The 19,630-nt window shown below is 34.8% G+C and overlaps 1 protein-coding gene and 1 long non-coding RNA gene across 7 annotated transcripts in view; one reads left to right on the top strand and one right to left on the bottom strand.

Annotated features, from left to right (window-relative positions):
• LOC149748565 (uncharacterized) overlaps window positions 1-17,538 on the top strand; it is a 63,892-nt gene extending 46,354 nt beyond the window's left edge. The window contains exon 4 of the long non-coding RNA XR_016394121.1: window positions 293-17,538. This is a non-coding gene — a long non-coding RNA (uncharacterized LOC149748565). The remainder of the gene's footprint in view (window positions 1-292) is intronic.
• Window positions 1-19,630, bottom strand: part of ATF2 (activating transcription factor 2) — a 79,728-nt gene that overhangs the window by 7,138 nt on the left and 52,960 nt on the right. For all 6 annotated transcript variants that reach the window (XM_089916640.1, XM_089916641.1, XM_089916639.1 and 3 more), the window contains 2 exons: window positions 13,041-13,190; window positions 10,273-10,479 (listed from right to left, as the gene is read on the bottom strand). In XM_089916640.1, the coding sequence (XP_089772766.1) occupies window positions 10,273-10,479; window positions 13,041-13,190 (357 nt within the window). The remainder of the gene's footprint in view (window positions 1-10,272; window positions 10,480-13,040; window positions 13,191-19,630) is intronic.

The raw sequence follows: 19,630 nt of genomic DNA, 5'->3' as shown, positions 1-19,630 counted from the left end.
TTTACTGTTTAACACAAGTGAAGATTAAGATATGAAAATCAGACATCTTTAAAAGAACACCAAGGAATAAACAAAATATGCTGTTTAAATGTTTAATCATTATACATTAGCTTTTATATTTTAGCATTTATATAGACCCTGAAACTTACATAAAAATTTAACACCACAACTGGATAGCATATTTCAAAGTTACTTTTTACATTATCATTTGCCTTGTGACTGCTTATATACTACAGGTTACCTATCAAAGGTATTTTTTACATGTTACATGCTCTTTTTTTTTTTTTTGCAGTACGTGGGCCTCTCACTGTTGCGGCCTCTCCTGTTGCAGAGCACAGGCTCCGGACACGCAGGCTCAGTGGCCATGGCTCACGGGCCCAGCCACTCTGCGGCATGTGGGATCTTCCCGGACCGGGGCATGAACCAGTGTCCCCTGCATCGGCAGGCAGACTGTCAACCACTGCACCACCAGGGAAGCCCACATGCTTTTTTTGATTATTTGAACCATTAGAAGTATCAGGGGAGTCAGGATAAAATTTCACTGACTCTATTCACTTGGAAGTAAAAATTTTGTCCTGGAAACTAAATTAAGCAGTTTTCTAGAAACTAGGAAAAGCTCCATAGGGGAAAACACAAACAACCAAAGAATCATGGATACCTAAAATGCATCGCAAGGCACTGTGTTGGACACGGAACCAGTGAAAGCAGATGTAATGTTGAAATGGCTTAACTGCCTTTGACCTAGGCCATTTGTACACATCTAAATTTAAATCTGATAAATCAACGGTGATCTATCCTACTCCTTATCACAGAATGAGCAGTTCAGTCTTTGTTTTGGATGCATTAATCTGATAGATTCTATGTAAAAGTTCCAAATTGAGAGAGTCCAATTAATTCCTTTGGGTCACCCCCAAATATTAACACATAAATTAGTGATAATTACCAATACTCAAGAGTTAGAAGTAATATGAATTTAATAAATTGGTAACATTAAAAGATCTTAACTTACAAACACCTCTACTTATTTGGACTTACATTAACCATTCACATTTTATCCATGAACCCAAAACTAAATGAAATACAGCAAAAAAGGTGTACATAAAAGCTCAAGCACTTCTTTTTCCATCCCTCAGTCTCTTAACCAGAAAGCTGAAGGTAAAATACTTTAGTAATTTGACTCATTACGCCTCCTTAAGTGATCAATGACAGAAACATACAAATCAAAAGAATAAAAGTTAAGCAATCCAAAGGCAAGTCTGTTGGGTCAAATAGTTCCTCACACCCCAATAACAATAAACTGTAACACTGTATTTAAGCACAGAACAAATGCTTGTTCTTGATGCTTACAAGAACTCTGAACCATTCAAAAAAAGGTTAAATTATGTTTAGAATATTGTATTTGAGACAAAAATGGGTGTATAGTGATTAAAGTACAAAAAGAAAAGGTTAAAAGTTTGCTTTAAAAAACAAGCTGTTATTTAGAAAACTAATTTCTATGGAATACTGAAGTCGTCATTAGTGTCAATACTGCTAATTATAGCTCTTTATTAATGACACTATTTATGGGAACCCATATTATGAATAATCCAACGTATATTATCCAAAAAAAAGTTCCTCTCTCTGCTGTGTCAGCTTGATTTTGAGACTCACATCTACAAGTTTCGCTCATTAATTTTTATAATATGAAATAGGGCTGGATATATATTTTTAGTCAAGAATACACAATCTTTTATAATCTGGTACCTGTGACCACCCTTCTCACTAGTTTGAACCTATTAAATAATATTTAATCATTTTGACCTATAAAAACAGAAATTTCATATGGCTAACTAAATATATACTGTTGCTTCCATCTAGAAAACCTTTTTGCCTTGCTAATTATTTCACTCATCTTTAAGCGTCAACTCAGTACAAATATGCATAGGAAAAGTTAGGTGTCAATTTCTGTGCTCCCACAGCCGTATATACATGTATGTATTGTATGTGTGTCTGTATGTGTGTATTTACATAGTACTTGTCACACTGGATTGTAAGTTTTAGTTTACTTATTTGCCACCCCTGCCAGATTGAGGTTTCTCAAGGGCAGGGATTATCTTGCTTTTCGTATCCCCAGAGCATAGCCCACAGCCTGGCACAGACTGAGCACACAGAATTACCATGGTCTTCTCTAAAATCTATTTTCAGGGGGTAAAAAACACCAAAGAAGGTGAAATGAAATAGCTTAAATAATATAAAACTGGTCAGGGGTCCTCATTTCATTATTTATTGCCAACAACCTCACCAACATAGTCACACTGTTAATTTTCTCAGTCAGAAAATGAAAATTGGCGTGTTTAATAGCATCACCTCAGTTACAGAATTTTAAAAATCACAAATGCCTTCTCAACTAAATACTCTATAAGGACATTCATTATAAACCATATTATGAAACAAAATGCTGTATTAGATAAAATTCCTGAGCAGTTACAAGTTGATAATCTAACTGATACAAAATAGTTGATTTAAATAATTCTGGGGATTAACCAATAAAACAATATTCCTGTGCACTCAAAATTAAATATATACATTCAAAATCTCTCTTTAAATGACAGGTTTGAAACTGATGGATGGAATATCAGTTTCTATATTCAAACTTAACAGTTGGTGGTGTTCTGGTTGTTCATCTAATTAGACTACCTGGTCCATTGACAAGTGAAGAAACTAAAGATGCCACTAGCTAACAATGGGTAATGAACATTAAGGACTTCAGAGGCAAGGTATTTGATTCCTGTTACAACAACTTACTTATATTTGTGTTAACTGAATTTAATTGGAGTCACACTTAACAGAGCAAACAACTTGGGGAAAGAAAAAAACTGGAAGAGAGGAGGAAATTGAAAATAAAACCGTTTGAACATTATAATTTATATATACCTAAGTGATAACAGTACACAAATATGCTAGTCTTCATCCAAAATTCAAATAACCCATTTTCCCCCTACACCTCTTAAATGACAGAAATTGTAAGAAAAAAACCCCCAACAAACTCAAGCTCTGCTCAATACAAATTTAGTCTAATATTTTACATCATCCTGATCTACAATGTTTTACAATGGTAAGAGATTTTCCTAATGGTAATCCTGAAGCTCAAGTGATTTTTGATTGAAAGGTTAAATTAAATCAATAGTTTGTATTATTATTGTATCCTAATATTCAACTTCTTTAAAAACTGGTATCAAGCACTAGACTGAAAGCAGCAAATGGGACATGGTTGCTAGCAAAGAACTGGGACTGTGAGAAATACTGCAAAGCACACAGGTAGAGTGCTGATTAGGAATAAGAGAAGGCCAAACCTTGAAGGAAGTGGATTTAGTTGAGCTGTAGAGCCCTAAGTGTGAGCATAAGCTTGTGGTCAAGATCAGGTCAAGCAGAGGTTGAAAACAGGAGGCTCATTATGGTATATCACCTTTACATTAGGCAGAATTGTAGGAGTTTGCCAAAGCCCAGCCAGCATTTTTAAAATCGTTTGATAAAATGTAGCAAAATTCAACAAATTAATCCAAACATTCAAGAATTATAGTCTCATACCCATATGTATAAAGGAAAGGACTTAAACATAAAGATAGACAATATTTAGATAAGGTAGTTACATAAATCATGACTTTAACTGTGAAATGTTTTGACAAAGAAAGATCGGAAGACAGGTAGAATCAGAGACAAAAGCCTCCATACATATAATGAGAAGAGTCCTGAAGATCCTATGGAGAGACCTCAGAATGAAAAAAAAAAAAGCCGTAACAGACCATATCTACCTATCTATCTATCTATCTATATTTGTATTTATATAAATATATAAAACCAGTTTGCTTAAGCCAAAGTGAATCTGGAGGGGATACATGTTAAGCCATAAACAGATTTAATATTAAATGAAAAAAGAAATATTTATACCTCTACTATCTGAGGATTATTTTAGATTGGATTATAATTGGATTTAGCCTCCAAAGCCTTTCTGGTTAGTTTGTTATTTAGTATATTTGCAGAATATGTTAACTGTCTTCCCGGATCATTCTGAAGATGAAGTGAAATAAGAGACACGGAAACATTTGGAAAACATTAAAGCCCCATTCAAATGTGAGCAATTACTGATACTTTTGTCAAAGAAAAGTGTATTTGGTAAGATAAAGTAGATGCTGAAGAAAATTATTATTATGGTCTAAAAGAAAATGTAATTATTTTGGCACTGTCTATACCATTGCTCTACTCTATTTGTATCTAGTCAAAGGTTAATTACATACTGATGAACAAATAATATATTTTTTTAACAGTCTGTCTGAAGCAGATCAGCCTGATGAAATAATGACAGGATAGCTAATTGATTAATCAGTCAAAATTTTTCACTGATATTTGGCCACAGATTGATGATCAGGTACTCCATAAATTCATGATCTTTGACTTTCTAGTTCAGCTACTACCCCCCAAATTAAAGAAATAATATTGGATAGTTTCTTCTTTGGGGAATTTCTCATTGCTAAAGATAAGCCAGTCTTCACAAAAATCAATGATTAAGTATCTTAACTTCCCACCACAAGTTTTAAGGGTTGTCATGGATGCAAAACCTTATACTTGAAAACAAAATATTCTTTAATTTTTATTTTCAACAATAGAAAAAAAGATGACAGGGTTCATAATATTTTGCAAATATTCTGCAAAATTAATGGGAATGACTCTTTTCCTATTCTCATACTTTAATTACTTGTTTCACATCTGTCTTCTCTGCCAGACCACAAATTCTGCAAGTGTTAAGGACAATGTCTTTTTTCACTGTTCTATCCCGTGTCTAATAACATGCCCTGCACACAATAGATGCTTAATGACAGAATGAGTAATAAATAATTAGCATTTGCACAGTGTAGTTACAACATACTTTTCTATTACCTCTCTCATTTGATCTTCAATATAGTACTTATTCTATGAGTTTGACAGATGGGGAAGTAAAGGCTTGGGAAGATTTTAGTAAAGGCTAGTAAAAAGAAGTACTCAGAATAAAATGCATGAGGTAGAGGTGGCATCACTATTACCCTTTCCCCCTCTAGAATATAGTGAAAAACTCAGGGGGGAAAAGGAAAACAGTTCTATTTTTTTTCAGGAATTAAACAGATATTGTATACTATCTCCCAACTGCTGCCATTCCTTTCTATTTTGGGTGATAAATACTAAAGTAAAATATCGTTTAGGTACCAGGAATAAAATATTTGATCCCATTCCCCTTAAGTCAATGGACCAATAAGCAAAACCTTTTCCATATTATCTTATGAGTGAAAACTCCTCACATATCCTGCTATCAAAGAATGCTTCCATTAATTTACTGAGCTTCCACTCCACACACATTTTGCAATACCTAAGTTTTAAAAGCAAAATCCACAACAAACTCTCCAAGTTTTATCCACAGATTGTTAAGGAGCTCCTGTTAGTAAAGAGGAGAGTCAGCCTTTTGTTCATAAAGGAAACGCTGAAATTCTAAACTGAAAACTAACCCCCAAGATGAGTATAGCTGAAAGACAAAGACATAACGAGGTTAAAACCATTTCAAGTAAAAGACAAAAATCATACATTACCTTTAAAAATATAATAGTTTATAACCAACAGTATCCAATTCTTGGTCTAGATGACCACAAATGTATCTAATACAATTTGATAAAATTGCTCTTTTAAAGCAATGACTCTAGAAAGCTAAAATATAATTAAATTCAGTAAGTGGGGCAATAAGGTTGAATAATTAGTATTTTCTTTGAAACCTAATATATATTTGGTAAAAATATGAAGAGTCACACTTCAACACTCATTAAACCTTTTATTATATATAATATGTAAGCAACCATGGGTCATTACTGCCCACTACACTGATCAGCTAAGCCTGTATGTCACGTGAAGGATTATTAAGGAAATGTAGAATTGATGAATGTTTTCACATAGAGTTTAATTATTTCTTTGACATTCAATTTTCTTTACAAGTCATTCTGTTCTTCACAGTTAACGGTTTTGCTGTTGGCGAACCGAATGAAATTTTTCTCCAGAATCTATTATAAGCACATTAACTCTTCATACTCTGAAAACTAGCATGTGTCACTTACTCTTTAAGAACTGTTTTTATTTTATATGACAAATAACTAACAAACAACCAAAAAAATCATATATCCACTTGAAACAATAAAGTCATAATTGAGGTACCCTTTCTTCCCAAACCATCCATGCTTTCCAACCCCCTCTTTATCACTGTTACAAGCTGGTACATGTCATTCTTAAAATTTTACTTCTATTTAAAGAATCATTTCTATACTGACTTCCATACCTACACATTTATCCATCTAACTATAAACCTTTCATTAATGAAAAAGAATTATGTTACACATTTTAGTATGCAACTTTAATTTATTGAGGTGAAATTTCCATAATATAGAATTAACCATTTTAAAGTGAACAGTTCGGTAGCATTTAGTACATCTGCAATGTTGGGTGACCACCACCCTCTATCTGTCCATTCAAAGTAAAACCCCTTATCCATTAACCAGTTTCTGCCTATTTCTTCCTCCCCCCCCAGTCTCTGGAAACTACATTTGCATTTTGTCTCTATGGATTCATTTGTTCTAGATATTTCATATAAATGGAGTCATATAATTCATGACTTTGTGTGTGGCTTCTTTCACTTAAGCATAACATTTTGAGGTTCATCCACATTGTACTTTCACTCCTTTTTATGGCTGAAAAATATTCCATTGGATGTATATGCCACAATTTATCTATTGATGGACATTGGACAGTTTCCAGCAACTTTCTTTTTGCCCATAATAATATATTACAGACATTTTTCCAGGTTAATACATGCAGAAGGACCTTATTCTCTTTCTTTTTTGCACAAGTATTTTTTAAAAAAATCCCTGATAACACATCATTTCACCTATCTTCATATTTTGGTATGCATCTCTAAAACTAAGAACACTCAATTATTAATGATTAAAAATACTGATTTTTATGCTTAGTGACATAAATTAGAGAAAGACAAATACTGTAGGATATCACCTATATCCGGAATCTAAAAAACAAAACTAGTAAATATAACAAAAAAGAAACAGATATTGAGAAAAACAGAGCTTACCAGTGGGGAGAGAGAAGAGGGGAGGGGTGAGATAGGGGTAGGGGATTGAGAGGTAAAAACTACTATATATAAAATAAATAAGCTACAAGGATATATTGTACAGCACAAGGAATATAGCCAATATTTTATATAAGTGTAAATGAAGTATAACCTTTAACAATTGTGAATCACGATGTGTACACCAAAACTTATATAAGTGTATATTATACATCAACTATACCTCAATTTAAAACATATACTACTGACTTTACTGGTTCTGTTTGTAATTTGAGGTATTAACTAAAGTTATGTTCAACTGTAGAGTTTATGTTCAACTGTAGAGTTTAACTTAGTGATTTCTTGAATTTGACTTCCATTTAAAAATTTTGGGACTTCCCTGGTGGTCCAGTGGTTAAGAATCCGCCTTCCAATGCAGGGGACGCAAGTTCAATCCCTGTTCAGGTAACTAAAATCCCACATGCCACGGGGCAACTAAACTCTAGAGACTGCACGCCACAACTAGAGAGCCCGTGTGCTGCAACTACTGAGGCTGCATGCTCTGGAGCCCACATGCCACGACTAGAAAAGCCCGTGTGCTGCAAGGAAAGATCCCGCGTACCGCAACGAATATCCCACATGCCACAACTAAGACCCGACACAGCCAAATAAATAAATAACGTCTTAAAAAAAAAAAAAAAAAAAAGTAAAAGTTTCACACTTGCTTCAAAACTAAAGTGTTAGGTAACTTTTACCTAGGTGATAAATCTTGCCTTTATTCCTCTAATCAAGAAATCTCTACCCAAATTAGGAAATATAAAAATGTAACACAATTTACAATAATGATATTTTAATCAGTTTGGATGGTAGAAAAAGCAAGAGATCAATGAAGTAAATTTTACATTTATTTTGAATGCTGAATTTTCCAAGGTTTTCTGAAATAATAAAGCACTGCTGCTATTCATAATGGTGACCAGTGCTGCAGTATAACTAAAGAAATAGCAATGTCTAAGTAAAAGCTGTTAACACTGCTATGCCTTGGGTGAAAACAGAAACTGGCCCAACCTAAATAAAGTCCAATACCATGAAAATAATACCATATACTTATATACCGCTTTATAGTTTTCAAACATTTTTACTTCTTAAAAAGGCAAAATAAGCCAAATTACAAAAATACTGATAAATTTATCCTATTAAAATTAATATATTTAAAAATATCTGCAAACATTCTAATTCCACTGATGTATGTAACAACCCACAGCAGTAGGACCAGCAAGTATTATTATCTCTATTCTATGGATAAGATAACTGAGGCTAACAAAGATATCTTTAATATCATGTAACTGTAAAATAGCCGAGTCATTCAGAAGAATGATTTTGTTAGTTAAGAACAGAAAAGAAAAAAATAGGTTCTCCTAAATCACTTTGTTAATGTAATATGAACATTTAAAAATTTAAATGATGATAGTTAATATTCTAACAGAGAAATCTGGTAAATAAGACATATTTATAGTATATAAATAAATTGGTATCTATAATCTGTTTCACTTTAAGAAGAAAAAATTCAAGTTTTTTTCTTAAACATTATGAATAGTTCTTGAATAAGAATTCATTTGTCAGATAATATATTATTTCTTAACATATCCTAGTATACAAGTACATATTTGAAGTTTCTGTGATATGGTAAATCATGTTTAATTTTGTTCTAAATGGTTAAAAGTAAATTTTGTGAGATAATTATATTTGTCCTAAAGCTAACATGTCAATATTCAAAAGCACAGCAGAGTTTTTTTTAAAAGTTATTTTTGGCTGCATTAGGTCTTTGTTGCTGCACGTGGGCTTACTTTAGTTGCCTTGAGCGGGGGCTACTCTTCGTTGCGGTGCACGGGCTTCTCGTTGCAGTGGCTTCTCTTATTGCAGAGCACGGCTCTAGGCACTCAGGCTTCAGTAGTTGTGGCACGCGGGCTCTAGAGCGCAGGCTCGGTAGTCGTGGCGCACGGGCTTAGCTGCTCCGTGGCATGTGGGATCTTCCCAGACCAGGGCTTGAACCCATGTCCCCTGCATTGGCAGGCGGATTCTTAACCACTGAGCCACCAGGGAAGCCCTCAACATAGAGTTTAAAAGATGTCAGCCTCACGTATGAAAAAATTTTGTTATAAAATTTACATTAGATTAAATGCTACGCCTGGTGCTAAAAAGCTTCTTCCTAAGCATTTAACAAGACACTTATATTGGTGACATCTTTAAAGATATAAGAAGAGAGCAGGTCTCATCATCAATTCTGATTACACAGAAGATTCATTTTTAACTAGGAATGGATAGCTCAGAAGGTTGACCAATAACAACTACAATTCATTAACATCAATTTTCTAGTTGATGCTCATCAGTTGGTATTTTAGAAGATTTTACTTGAGAATATTCACAACATTAACAACAACAATAAAAAAGGAAGAAAAAACAGAAGGAAGGAAACAGACTTAGTGCTGCCCAATACCATCATTGCAAATCTTACCAAAGACCGAACAGGAAGGAGCCTTAAACCTTTATACCCCATAAGGTTCCTAAGAAATGTATCTGAGGCACACTGGCAGGGCAGTATGAAATGATTTTTATTGCCACTGGCCATATTGTACCTGTTCTGTGGATAATTAGAGTCCTTCAGTTTCCAAAGCTGTCAATCTGGCACCTTTCACGAGCACTATATTCACTTTAAATAAAACAAACAAAACAAAACAGAATTTATAATTCAAAGAACAAAAGAACTAAAAACAGAAACTACAAATTGCAGCAACTTTATAGTTGTGATATAAACCAACAAATAAGAAAAGTAAAATACCAGTAATATCTTACATTTTGAGATTCTTTGTTTGAACTCTATATCACAACTTTATAAAGTTTAAGCCAGACAGTTTAGGTACTTTTGTACTATACAAGTAAACACTTATATTTAAAAATTTCTTCACTGTATCAGTGTTGAAAATTTTATATTACTTCATCTCGGTATTCAAATAGGTTTATAAAACTGCGCTTTACTATAGATTCCATACACACCCAATATTGTGTCCTAAAATGTCTGGATGGCTAACTAGGAAAAAATAGGGAAAATGTGTGTTCATAATTATTAAAAATAAATAAATAAAACAATTTACATATATGCACCATACCTGCAATTGACCATTTAATGAACTCAAGTCTTCTGCTTTCTTTTCTAAAGACTGAACCCAGACTTTTCTTTTTTGTCTGCATCTTGAAGCTGCTGCTCTATTTCTTTCCAGAAACTTCCTTCTTTTTTCATCAGGATCTTCATTAGCTGCTCTTCTTCGACGACCAGTTGTATTTTGGGTCTGTGGAGTTGTGTGAGCTGGAGAAGCCTATAATAGACACAAATGAAAGTTTTTTATATTTGTACCTAGTGATTAAATTAACACAGGCAGTAAAGGGTGGCAAAGGTGAGAGCCACTAATTTTATGTTCTAAGTCTCATTGTATACATCAATATTGTAGAGCAATGTGAAAATCACCCTGTGGTTTAACAAACTGCTTGAAATAAATGAGCATTGCTAAAACACGATTCTCACTAATTAACTATCACAGTGAATGTATTCTTTAAAGTTTGTATAGTATTTTCATTTTTATAGAAATAATACAAAGAAATTTAAAATGCAATACAAATGATCATGTACAGATCTTGTAGTTTTCCATCTTGTATTTTTCCAAGTGTACTTTTAAGCAAACATTGTGGTATTATTCAATCCTTTGATAATTATTAAGGCACTAAAATAAAAATAACTTCCTATTTAAATTCATTATGAGAAACCATGTTTTCTATGATATTTTTGAAATAAAAAATAGCATTAAATCTGTAAATTTTCTTTAAAAATTGGTTTCTCTAAAATTAAGGAGTTGAAAGTACATACATATTTTAGTGTATTCAGCTCTTCTTCAGTTTTTGAAATTTGGGATCAGTCTTTTTCTAAGGGTCAGGTTCATATAATTATTAATGCTCATTCTCCTGGTGGGTAGAATCCCAGAGTCTAGATTTTCATTTTAATTGGTCCCCCTGCCCTGCCAGATCAGCCAGAGACAGGAATCTTCAGTCACTAGTGATACAGTCCAGTGTGTAGGACTACAGAATAACATCTTCAAGCTTCTCACAAATCCCAAAATTGTGCCACACAACACTTGAATACAGGAGACAGTATATGAACCCTTAGAAACAGTGCAAAAGAAACAGCACTTTGTGGCCACAGACACATGATCCAAAGAAGCAGCCTGAAAAACCTCTACTTAATGGTATTTTAAAATGATGTGAACAAAAACTATCTTCTCAATCTATACAATAAACAAAAATCTTAAAAACTTAAGATAAGTTCTGCAGGGAAATAACCTGAATTAGTTCTCACTCTACAAACTCCAAAAAAGCATAGTTATCATTCCTTTTCCAACTAGCATTAAATATTGTGAGGGTTATTTCGTTTATACTGTATTTTAATTGTAATTAAGATCAAGTATTAAATCAGATTCTTTTACCTACATAATTGCAATTTAATCTTTTAGAAAAATCTTTCTATGGCTGGCTTCAAGAATGGTAACTTTGAAATATATTTTTATCCTCTTAACTTACTGATAATAGCAGGTTTTAAAATTTTACTGAATAGGAGAGAACAGTTTTTGTTTTTTGTTTTTAATTGACAACTTGGTTACTACAGCAAAGGCTAATCACAGGTATTGTAAGCAGAAACTATTACAGAGTTATATTTGTATATCATTACCCCTAACAAGGATTTGAGGCTACTTAGAAGCATATATTTCTCCTTCTCTCCCTCCTTCCAGTGATTCATTCATTCTACTTCATTGAAAAAAATACAGGAGCTATGCTAGTGATACAGCAGTGAACAAACAGATAGAAGTCCTGCCCTCATGGAGCTTCATTCCAATACAATAAAATATAAAGCTATAAATGAAAACTAGATCCAGGGAAACTACAGTTAGTATAAGAAAATAAATTATATTCATTTATTTTCTTTTAAATAAACACTTAAAGATGTAAAAGCCATACTAAGCTTACAGGCCGTACAAAGAAATAGCCCTAAGCTGCATTCGGCTCATGAGCTAGTTTGCTAACCCCTGAATTATGACATGAGAACATACTCACTTTTCCCCTCTCTTGGCCCCTAAGTAAAGTTGCTTAGTGGATGACAACCACAACTATATTCCACTTTATCTTAAGTTTCACAAAGATAAAATACAGTAATCTAAATACCTATGCTTAGTAGGCAGTCTAAAACTTGCTGTGTAACTGTGTTTCTTTAATTGGAAATTTTTACTTTTAAATGTGAATATTCTTTAAGTAGAGAAGATAAAAGGTATAAATAGAGCTCTGAAACATTTAACAGAAATATAGTAATGCTTACTGTAGAAATATACTGCAGACATATAGAAATATCAGTCATCTAACGGGCGGTAACAAATTAAAGATAAGTGAAAAGGGCCTCTGGTATAAATAGCTGCCATTAGGCCTATCTGCTCCTTTGGTGTATTTCACAAATGTTAATTCAAGAATCGTTTGACTTATATTAGTAATATAATACCTATATACATTTCTTGTTGAATACAATCAACAGAAAAAAAGTTTTCTTTAAAAAGTATTGATGGACATTATGCCATGTCAAACCAACATACAGACACTCACAGAAACATTTACAGGGTGCCATGAGCAGTTAACAACTGCTTGATTATTTTTACTTATTTATTTTTTGTATCAATACTTTTACATTGAACTACCTTTTCCTAAGGCTTTTTATACACTTTTGGAATAAAATTTTACCAGAAAATTTTTTTCAAAGCATATAGTCATTTAAGTTACACTGTGTTTGTTTGTTTTTTTTTTTTAAGGATAACTGAACACTGAATGATAAAAACAACACACATACCGGAGTTTCTGTAGTGGATGTGGCTGGCTGTTGTAATGACTGTGGTCGAGATTCCTCTGATTGAGTCCTAACCAGTCCGCTACCATGACCTTTGACAGTATCGCCATTGGTAACTGGAGGATGTTGCTGGGTCAAAGCAGCTTTTAATCTCTGAAATGCAAACACCAATTTAAAAAAAACGTTTCCTGCTTTCCACCCAAATCCAACTCCCAGCATACTCTTTGGTTAACCAAAAGAAATTATTTGTTAAGGAATACATAAATACATTCGGCTTTAATATTAGTTTTGATTTATCATATTCCACTGCATTCCTAAATATCAGTAAGACGAACAGGACCTTTGGAAAGTTTGCCTGAGTCTTTTTTGTCTAGTACTACTAGAGGGTTCTATACTTTGCTATTCCTAATTAATCAATTTTGAGAAAAGAGTGAAAACTAAAAACACTGTTGACTGAAAATAACTAGATTTGTTCAACTAAAATAAGCAAAACAAGTTAATTATGCATGTTTCACCTATTTTCTCCTATCCCATTCCTATATCCCATATCCCAGTCTTTTCAGGCTCTGCCTAGATTCTTAGACCTAAATATCTTCTTTTTCAGATTTGAGTCCATTTGATCTCTGCTTGCAGGTTTGATGTCACTGCTTACTTGGACAATGACCTGATGTTGCATTTTTTAGGCCACTGTACTGACTGTCAGACTGAACCTCCTCCTAGAACCCACAGCTGGGTTTGCCTCCCTTAGGTCTTCCCTGTCACCAGTAAGCAGACCTAGCTCCAAGTCTATCCCTTCTACTATGTTCCATTTTGCCAGTGAACTGTACCCAACTCACCGTCAGAGTATGGCAGATCTAGCGTTATAATGAAGCTCTAGACATTTATGGCTACTTCTTTAAAACAAAACAAAAAAAAACACCATTTGAGTAAGGCTTATTATTCTATCAGCAAAAATATATGAGTATCTTATCTCCCCAACCAGACAGTAAGCTCTTTAAGAGCAGAGATTGCCTTTTATTTCTTTGCATCCCTTTTAGCAACTGGTACATTGATTTGCTACATAGATGGACAACAAATATATTTGCTAATGGACAGAAACTGGTTTCTTTGAAAATGGCACATGGGATCTTTGGGGTGGTTTTATTGTTATGCTCTATAAATATGAAATAATTAGCACAAAATAGTCATACTATAGTATCTTAGCAATGAAAGGGATCTCAGGGATCTGAGAGACCTGGGACTATTATTGATGATATTGTTCTTAATAACTCAGAAGTAGCCCTTGAGCTCAAAATATAGTTTTATAACAAAATCTGGTGAAGAGATATGTCATTACATTTTCCTAAGATCCACACTCAGGTGCACATGTGGCAGGGAGGGAGGTTACAAATATAAGAACAAATATACAAATATAAGAACTATGCTGCAGTCTACCCAGTGCTTCCCACACTTCCTAGAAGTCAATTAACTACCTTGGTATATAACATGCTAAAAACAGATTCTTGGCAACCTTTCCTCTCTTCTTTCCCTGGAAATAGCATAAAGGGGTAGATAATAGAGAAGAGCTTTAGAAAAAGTCTCCCAAATGATTCTACTACAATTGTTTTCATTTATTCCAACTAAGAACAATTTAGAAAATTTGTAATTTCTTTATTTTCACCTATACATATCTTCTTACCATCTATAATTGATCCAGATCCCTTAAAAGCTGAAGCACAGGACTTCCCTGGTGGCACAGTGATTAAGAATTCACCTGCCAATACAGGGGACACGGGTTCAATCCCTGGTCCGGGAAGATCCCACACGCTGCAGAGCAACTAAGTCTGTGCACCACGACTACTGAGCCTGTGCTCTAGAACCCGCAAGCCACAGCTACTGAGCTCACAAGCCACAACTATCGAAGCCCACGTGCCCTAGAGCCCTTACACCGCAACTACTGAGCCCACGTGCTGCAACCACTGAAGCCCGCGTGTCTAGAGCCTGTGCTCCGCAACAAGCGAAGCCCCGCTTGCTGCAAATACAGAAAGTGACACGCGGCAATTAAGGCCCAACACAGCCAAAAAATAATAATTAAAAAAAAAACAAGCATATATGAAAAGATCAAAATTTCCAATGAAGCAGTAATTCTAACTAGACAAGTGTTAATGGACATTTTCTACTGCAAATCATTGCAGATCTGGGTATGATTTTAAAATCAAAGTCAGTAGTATAAAAAATATTTTGTTGAGATATAAGTTACATACAGTAAAATGAACTCTTTTTAGTGTACAGTTCTGTGAGTTTCAACAAGCACATACAGTCGTGCAACCACCCTCTACAACCAGGATACAGAACAGTTCTATTACCCCCCCAAACTTTCCTCATGCTTCTTTCCTGTCACTCTCCTCCCACCCACAGCCCCTGGAAACCACTAGTCTGTTTTTTGATCCCCAAAGTTTTGCCTTTTCCAGAATATCATATAAATGGAATCATACAATGTATATAGCCTTTTGAATCCGGCTTTTTTCCTTTAGCGTAATGCACTTGAGATCCATCCCTGTTGTTGCATTATCAGTAGTTTTTCAATGAGTTTCTAATAAACAGTATTCCAATTTTACAGATTAGGACACTAGAGATCATTTGCCCAAGGTCACACAGCCATTAAGCTAGTTAAAATCCTACATTTGAACATGGATCTCCTTAATTTCAAAGTGCACAGTTTTTCCATGGCATCATGTTACATATGTTATCCAAAAAAAAAAAAAAAAAAGGAAAAAGGAAAAATCAAGAAAGAAAAAGGAAAAAATTAAGGAAGATAAAAATTAAGGAAGATAAGGAAATTAAGGCTGGATGGCTTGATGATTCAGAAGACAACCACAAGGGAATTCCCTGGCAGTCCAGTGGCTAGGACTCCATGCTTTCACTGCCATGGGCCCAGGTTCAATCCCTGGTCGGGGAACTAAGATCTCGCAAGCCATGCGGCATGAAAGACAACCACAAAGGGTTAGGAATGCCAAGTCTGATACTGCAACTGCTAAAGTCCTGTCACTCCAGGATCAGGTATGTTTTTTCCATCTTTTCTGACTGAATACTTCTTTATGAATTGCAAATAGCACCACAATAGGTTAGTATATGTAATGTATACCGTATACATATTAGCATACATAATGTATACAGCGAAAAGACACTTTATTGTTTAGAATTTAACTCTGCCTCAAACAATCTGTATGACTCTGAACAAATCATTTCAATCTCTGAGTCTGTGTTTCCTTGTCTGTAAAATTGGGAACAATGATAATTTCCTTGCAGGGATGAGGTAAAGATTAAATATAATATGCAAAATTACCTGATTCATAAAAGGATTTCTTAAGTATCAACTTCCTTACTTTTTTCTTTTTTAAACAATTATTTATTTTTGGCTGAACTGGGTCTTTGTTGCGGCGCACAGGATCTTTTGTTGTTGTGTGCAGGCTTCTCTCTAGTTGTGGCATGCGGGTTTTCTCTTCTCTAGTTGTGGCACACAGGTTCCAGGGTGCGTAGGCTCTGTAGTGATGTGTGGGTTCCAGAGTGCGTGGGCTCTGTAGTTTGCGGCACGCGGGCTCTAATTGAGGCACGCGAGCTCAGTAGTTGTGGCGTGAGGGCTTAGTTGCCCTGAGGCATGATGTGGGATATTAGTTCCCTGACCAGGGATCAAACCTGTGTCCCCTGCATTGTAAGACGGATTCTTTACCACTGGACCACCAGGGAAGTCCCTTCCTTACTTTTTTCAAAAACAGCTATTGAGGCCTCTATTTTTTTAGCACAGGTGTCAGGGTGAGGACACCAAAGAATCAGGAAAGTTCCTATACTTTTGTATTTTCAAAATATACTTAGAGGGGAAAAAAGTACTTAGGGGTTCATCTTAAGGACTGGTTTAGCTTCAGACATATTTTATTATGGAAAATGTATTCTCAAGACCATGTGACACACTGCATCTTTCAGAATCCAGGTCAGATTCCTGGTTGCTTTTTTTCTTCCTTCTTTTTTAAACAAGCAGAAATGACCACATTAGCAGCTAAGATCCAGGAAATTGGGACACTCATAACTGATGGGCTAATGTGGAAGTGTATGGATTAAAAATTAGGTAGGTGACCAAAGCAGTAGTTGGCTGTAATCAGGTAGGAATACTTAGGCTAAATGGTCAAAGAACTTAAAGTAAAAAGACAGGAGTCTGAAGGTATGGGTCACATAAACAGAAGGAGGAGGATCTGAGTGTGCATACTTATATCTTTTAAAAACCAATCTACATGGGGCTTCCCTGGTGGCACAGTGGTTGAGAGTCTGCCTGCCGATGCAGGGGACACGGGTTCGTGGCCCGGTCCGGGAAGATCCCACATGCCGCAGGGCCGCTGGGCCCGTGAGCCATGGCCACTGAGCCTGGGCGTCCGGAGCCTTCGTGTCCGGAGCCTGTGCTCCACAACGGGAGAGGCCACAACAGTGAGAGGCCCACGTACCGGAACAAAACAAAACAAAACAAAACAAAACCCACCAATCTATAGCGTTAGGTGGGCTTCCATTTCTGGATATAAAATGTACATAAATATACATATTGGTTGAGATGTGAAGCTTGGTAAATTATGTGTTGGTAAAACATTTTTAAGTCCTTAGGTAGAAAACAAAGAAGAGCATTTAAAGTTTTATAGTGAAGAGCTTAACTCTTAGAATTAATGAAATACAGTAACTGCACATAGGGGAGTCTGAAGTACATAAACATCACTCTCTTGAATAATCTTTAGTAGGGCAAGTTACTACCTTATAGAGCACTTAAAAGCAGCATTCATTATCCTCTCTTGACTGCCCTAGGGTATACAGTACTCATCCAGGGAGGAAGCTCTAATGTTTACTCCATGCTGTTACATTGATTACGATGGGTCTAACTTGGAAAAGTGTGCCACTGGGTACAAAATGTAAGAAAAAGATTTTCAAGGGTTAATTAACACTGCTCTGAACTGCAGATTTTTTTTTTAAACAGCAACAAAAACACACATACACTAAAAGAAATTACAGTGGGTTAGGTGAAGGAAGTTGTCATTATTCATATACATTTTACAACTAACATAAGGATATCTACAATCCACCCACATATATGTTAGAGATATTTTAAAGAAGGGCAACTATTTGGTCCTCCCCCAAATTAATGAAAACATATAAATATAATATTTATTTTACAGTAGAAATTTGGAGCTAATCAATTAGTCCAATTACCATCTTACAGATAAAGAAACTAAGGCCCAAAGAGTGAAGTTACTTCCCAGAATCACAGAGGGAGTTATAAAAGAAACAGAGCTAGGACCAGAAATTCCGTCTGTTGACTCTTACTTCACTGAACAAACATATTTTAAATAAAAGTTTTTCCAAACTAGAGCTTTTGTCTAATATTAAGTATTCTAAGTATATTTTAATAATCATTAAGAAGAGTATCAGACATTGGTCAGTCCATTACTAAGATCAAAATTTCTATCAATAGAGAAATCTAGTTAAGTAAATAAAGATTGAATACTCAGAGAAAGTAAATAAGATTTAACAAGTCTATATTCTGTAACATGTACAATAAAAGCTAGGCATAATTTTAATATTAAACTAAAGGTATACAGTGAAAGAAAACTAAAATCTTTATTACTACATTTCTAAGCAGACTTAGTGCTTAATGTTTAGAGTTAAAATTTTAGTGTTGTAAAATTCAACTACTATGTTGAAAACTTTTTTCTTAGAGATTGTGTCAATTAAAGAGTAAATAGTCTGTTGTGCTGACCAATCTGACACTCATCTTAAGAGGTAATCTGCTAAAAATAATTTGCTATTCAAATTCTATGTTATATGTTGTACCCCTGAAAACAAATTTTATCACATCTGTCAGAACTTGGTTGGAAGAAACTACTCTATCATAGTTCAAAGAAAAAACACAATGTTCTCTAGAAACAATGTATGAAAAAGTCAGATCCATATTTCATATGTGCCACAAAAGCTCATCAGAGTAATAACCCTCCTTCTCTGGGGTGTTATCCTACCATCTGCTGCTCTATTACTTATCTTTATTTTGCAACTAATTAACAGCATAATCTTCTAAATTCAGCAAGTTAATTATCATTATTGTAGTCTTTGCAGCATCATCAGTCCTCGTGAAATCTTGTCTCCCCACCCCCAGAGAACATATGAAAATGAAGTACGTTGGGAGAGAGTCTGTTTCTTAGGAGTGGGCTCGTTAGGTGTTTGCTGATTAGCCTGGCGTGCAGAGGCAGGTCAGAAGAATTCTGCTGAACATGAGGTTCCATGCAGGGCCCAACTAAGTTAATGTAGGTTTCTGAACATTTGCCAAGATGCCCTCTGTCAGCTCTCAGTAGAAACCCCCTGCAGAAACCCTACTGGCTACCCACTGTGTGCAAAGATCTCTCAGTTTGTCACACAAGTCTTAAAGGAATGATTCTGGGGAATACTACTCAAATACTTTACTAAATCTTCTTAAACAAAAGTCCTGGATGGTTAACATTTTCTTATTTAGAAGTTACTTTTTTTTTTTTTTTTTTTCTGCAGTACGTGGGCTTCTCACCGTTGTGGCCTCTCCTGCTGCGGAGCAC

Source organism: Delphinapterus leucas, chromosome 8 (assembly GCF_059928025.1).
Source record: "Delphinapterus leucas isolate spDelLeu-1000000601 "Yukka" chromosome 8, BTC_Dleu_Yukka2, whole genome shotgun sequence".
Classification (NCBI taxonomy): Eukaryota; Metazoa; Chordata; class Mammalia; order Artiodactyla; family Monodontidae; genus Delphinapterus; species Delphinapterus leucas.
Note: the sequence above shows the minus strand (reverse complement) of the source record. Positions and strands in the feature narration are given on the sequence as shown.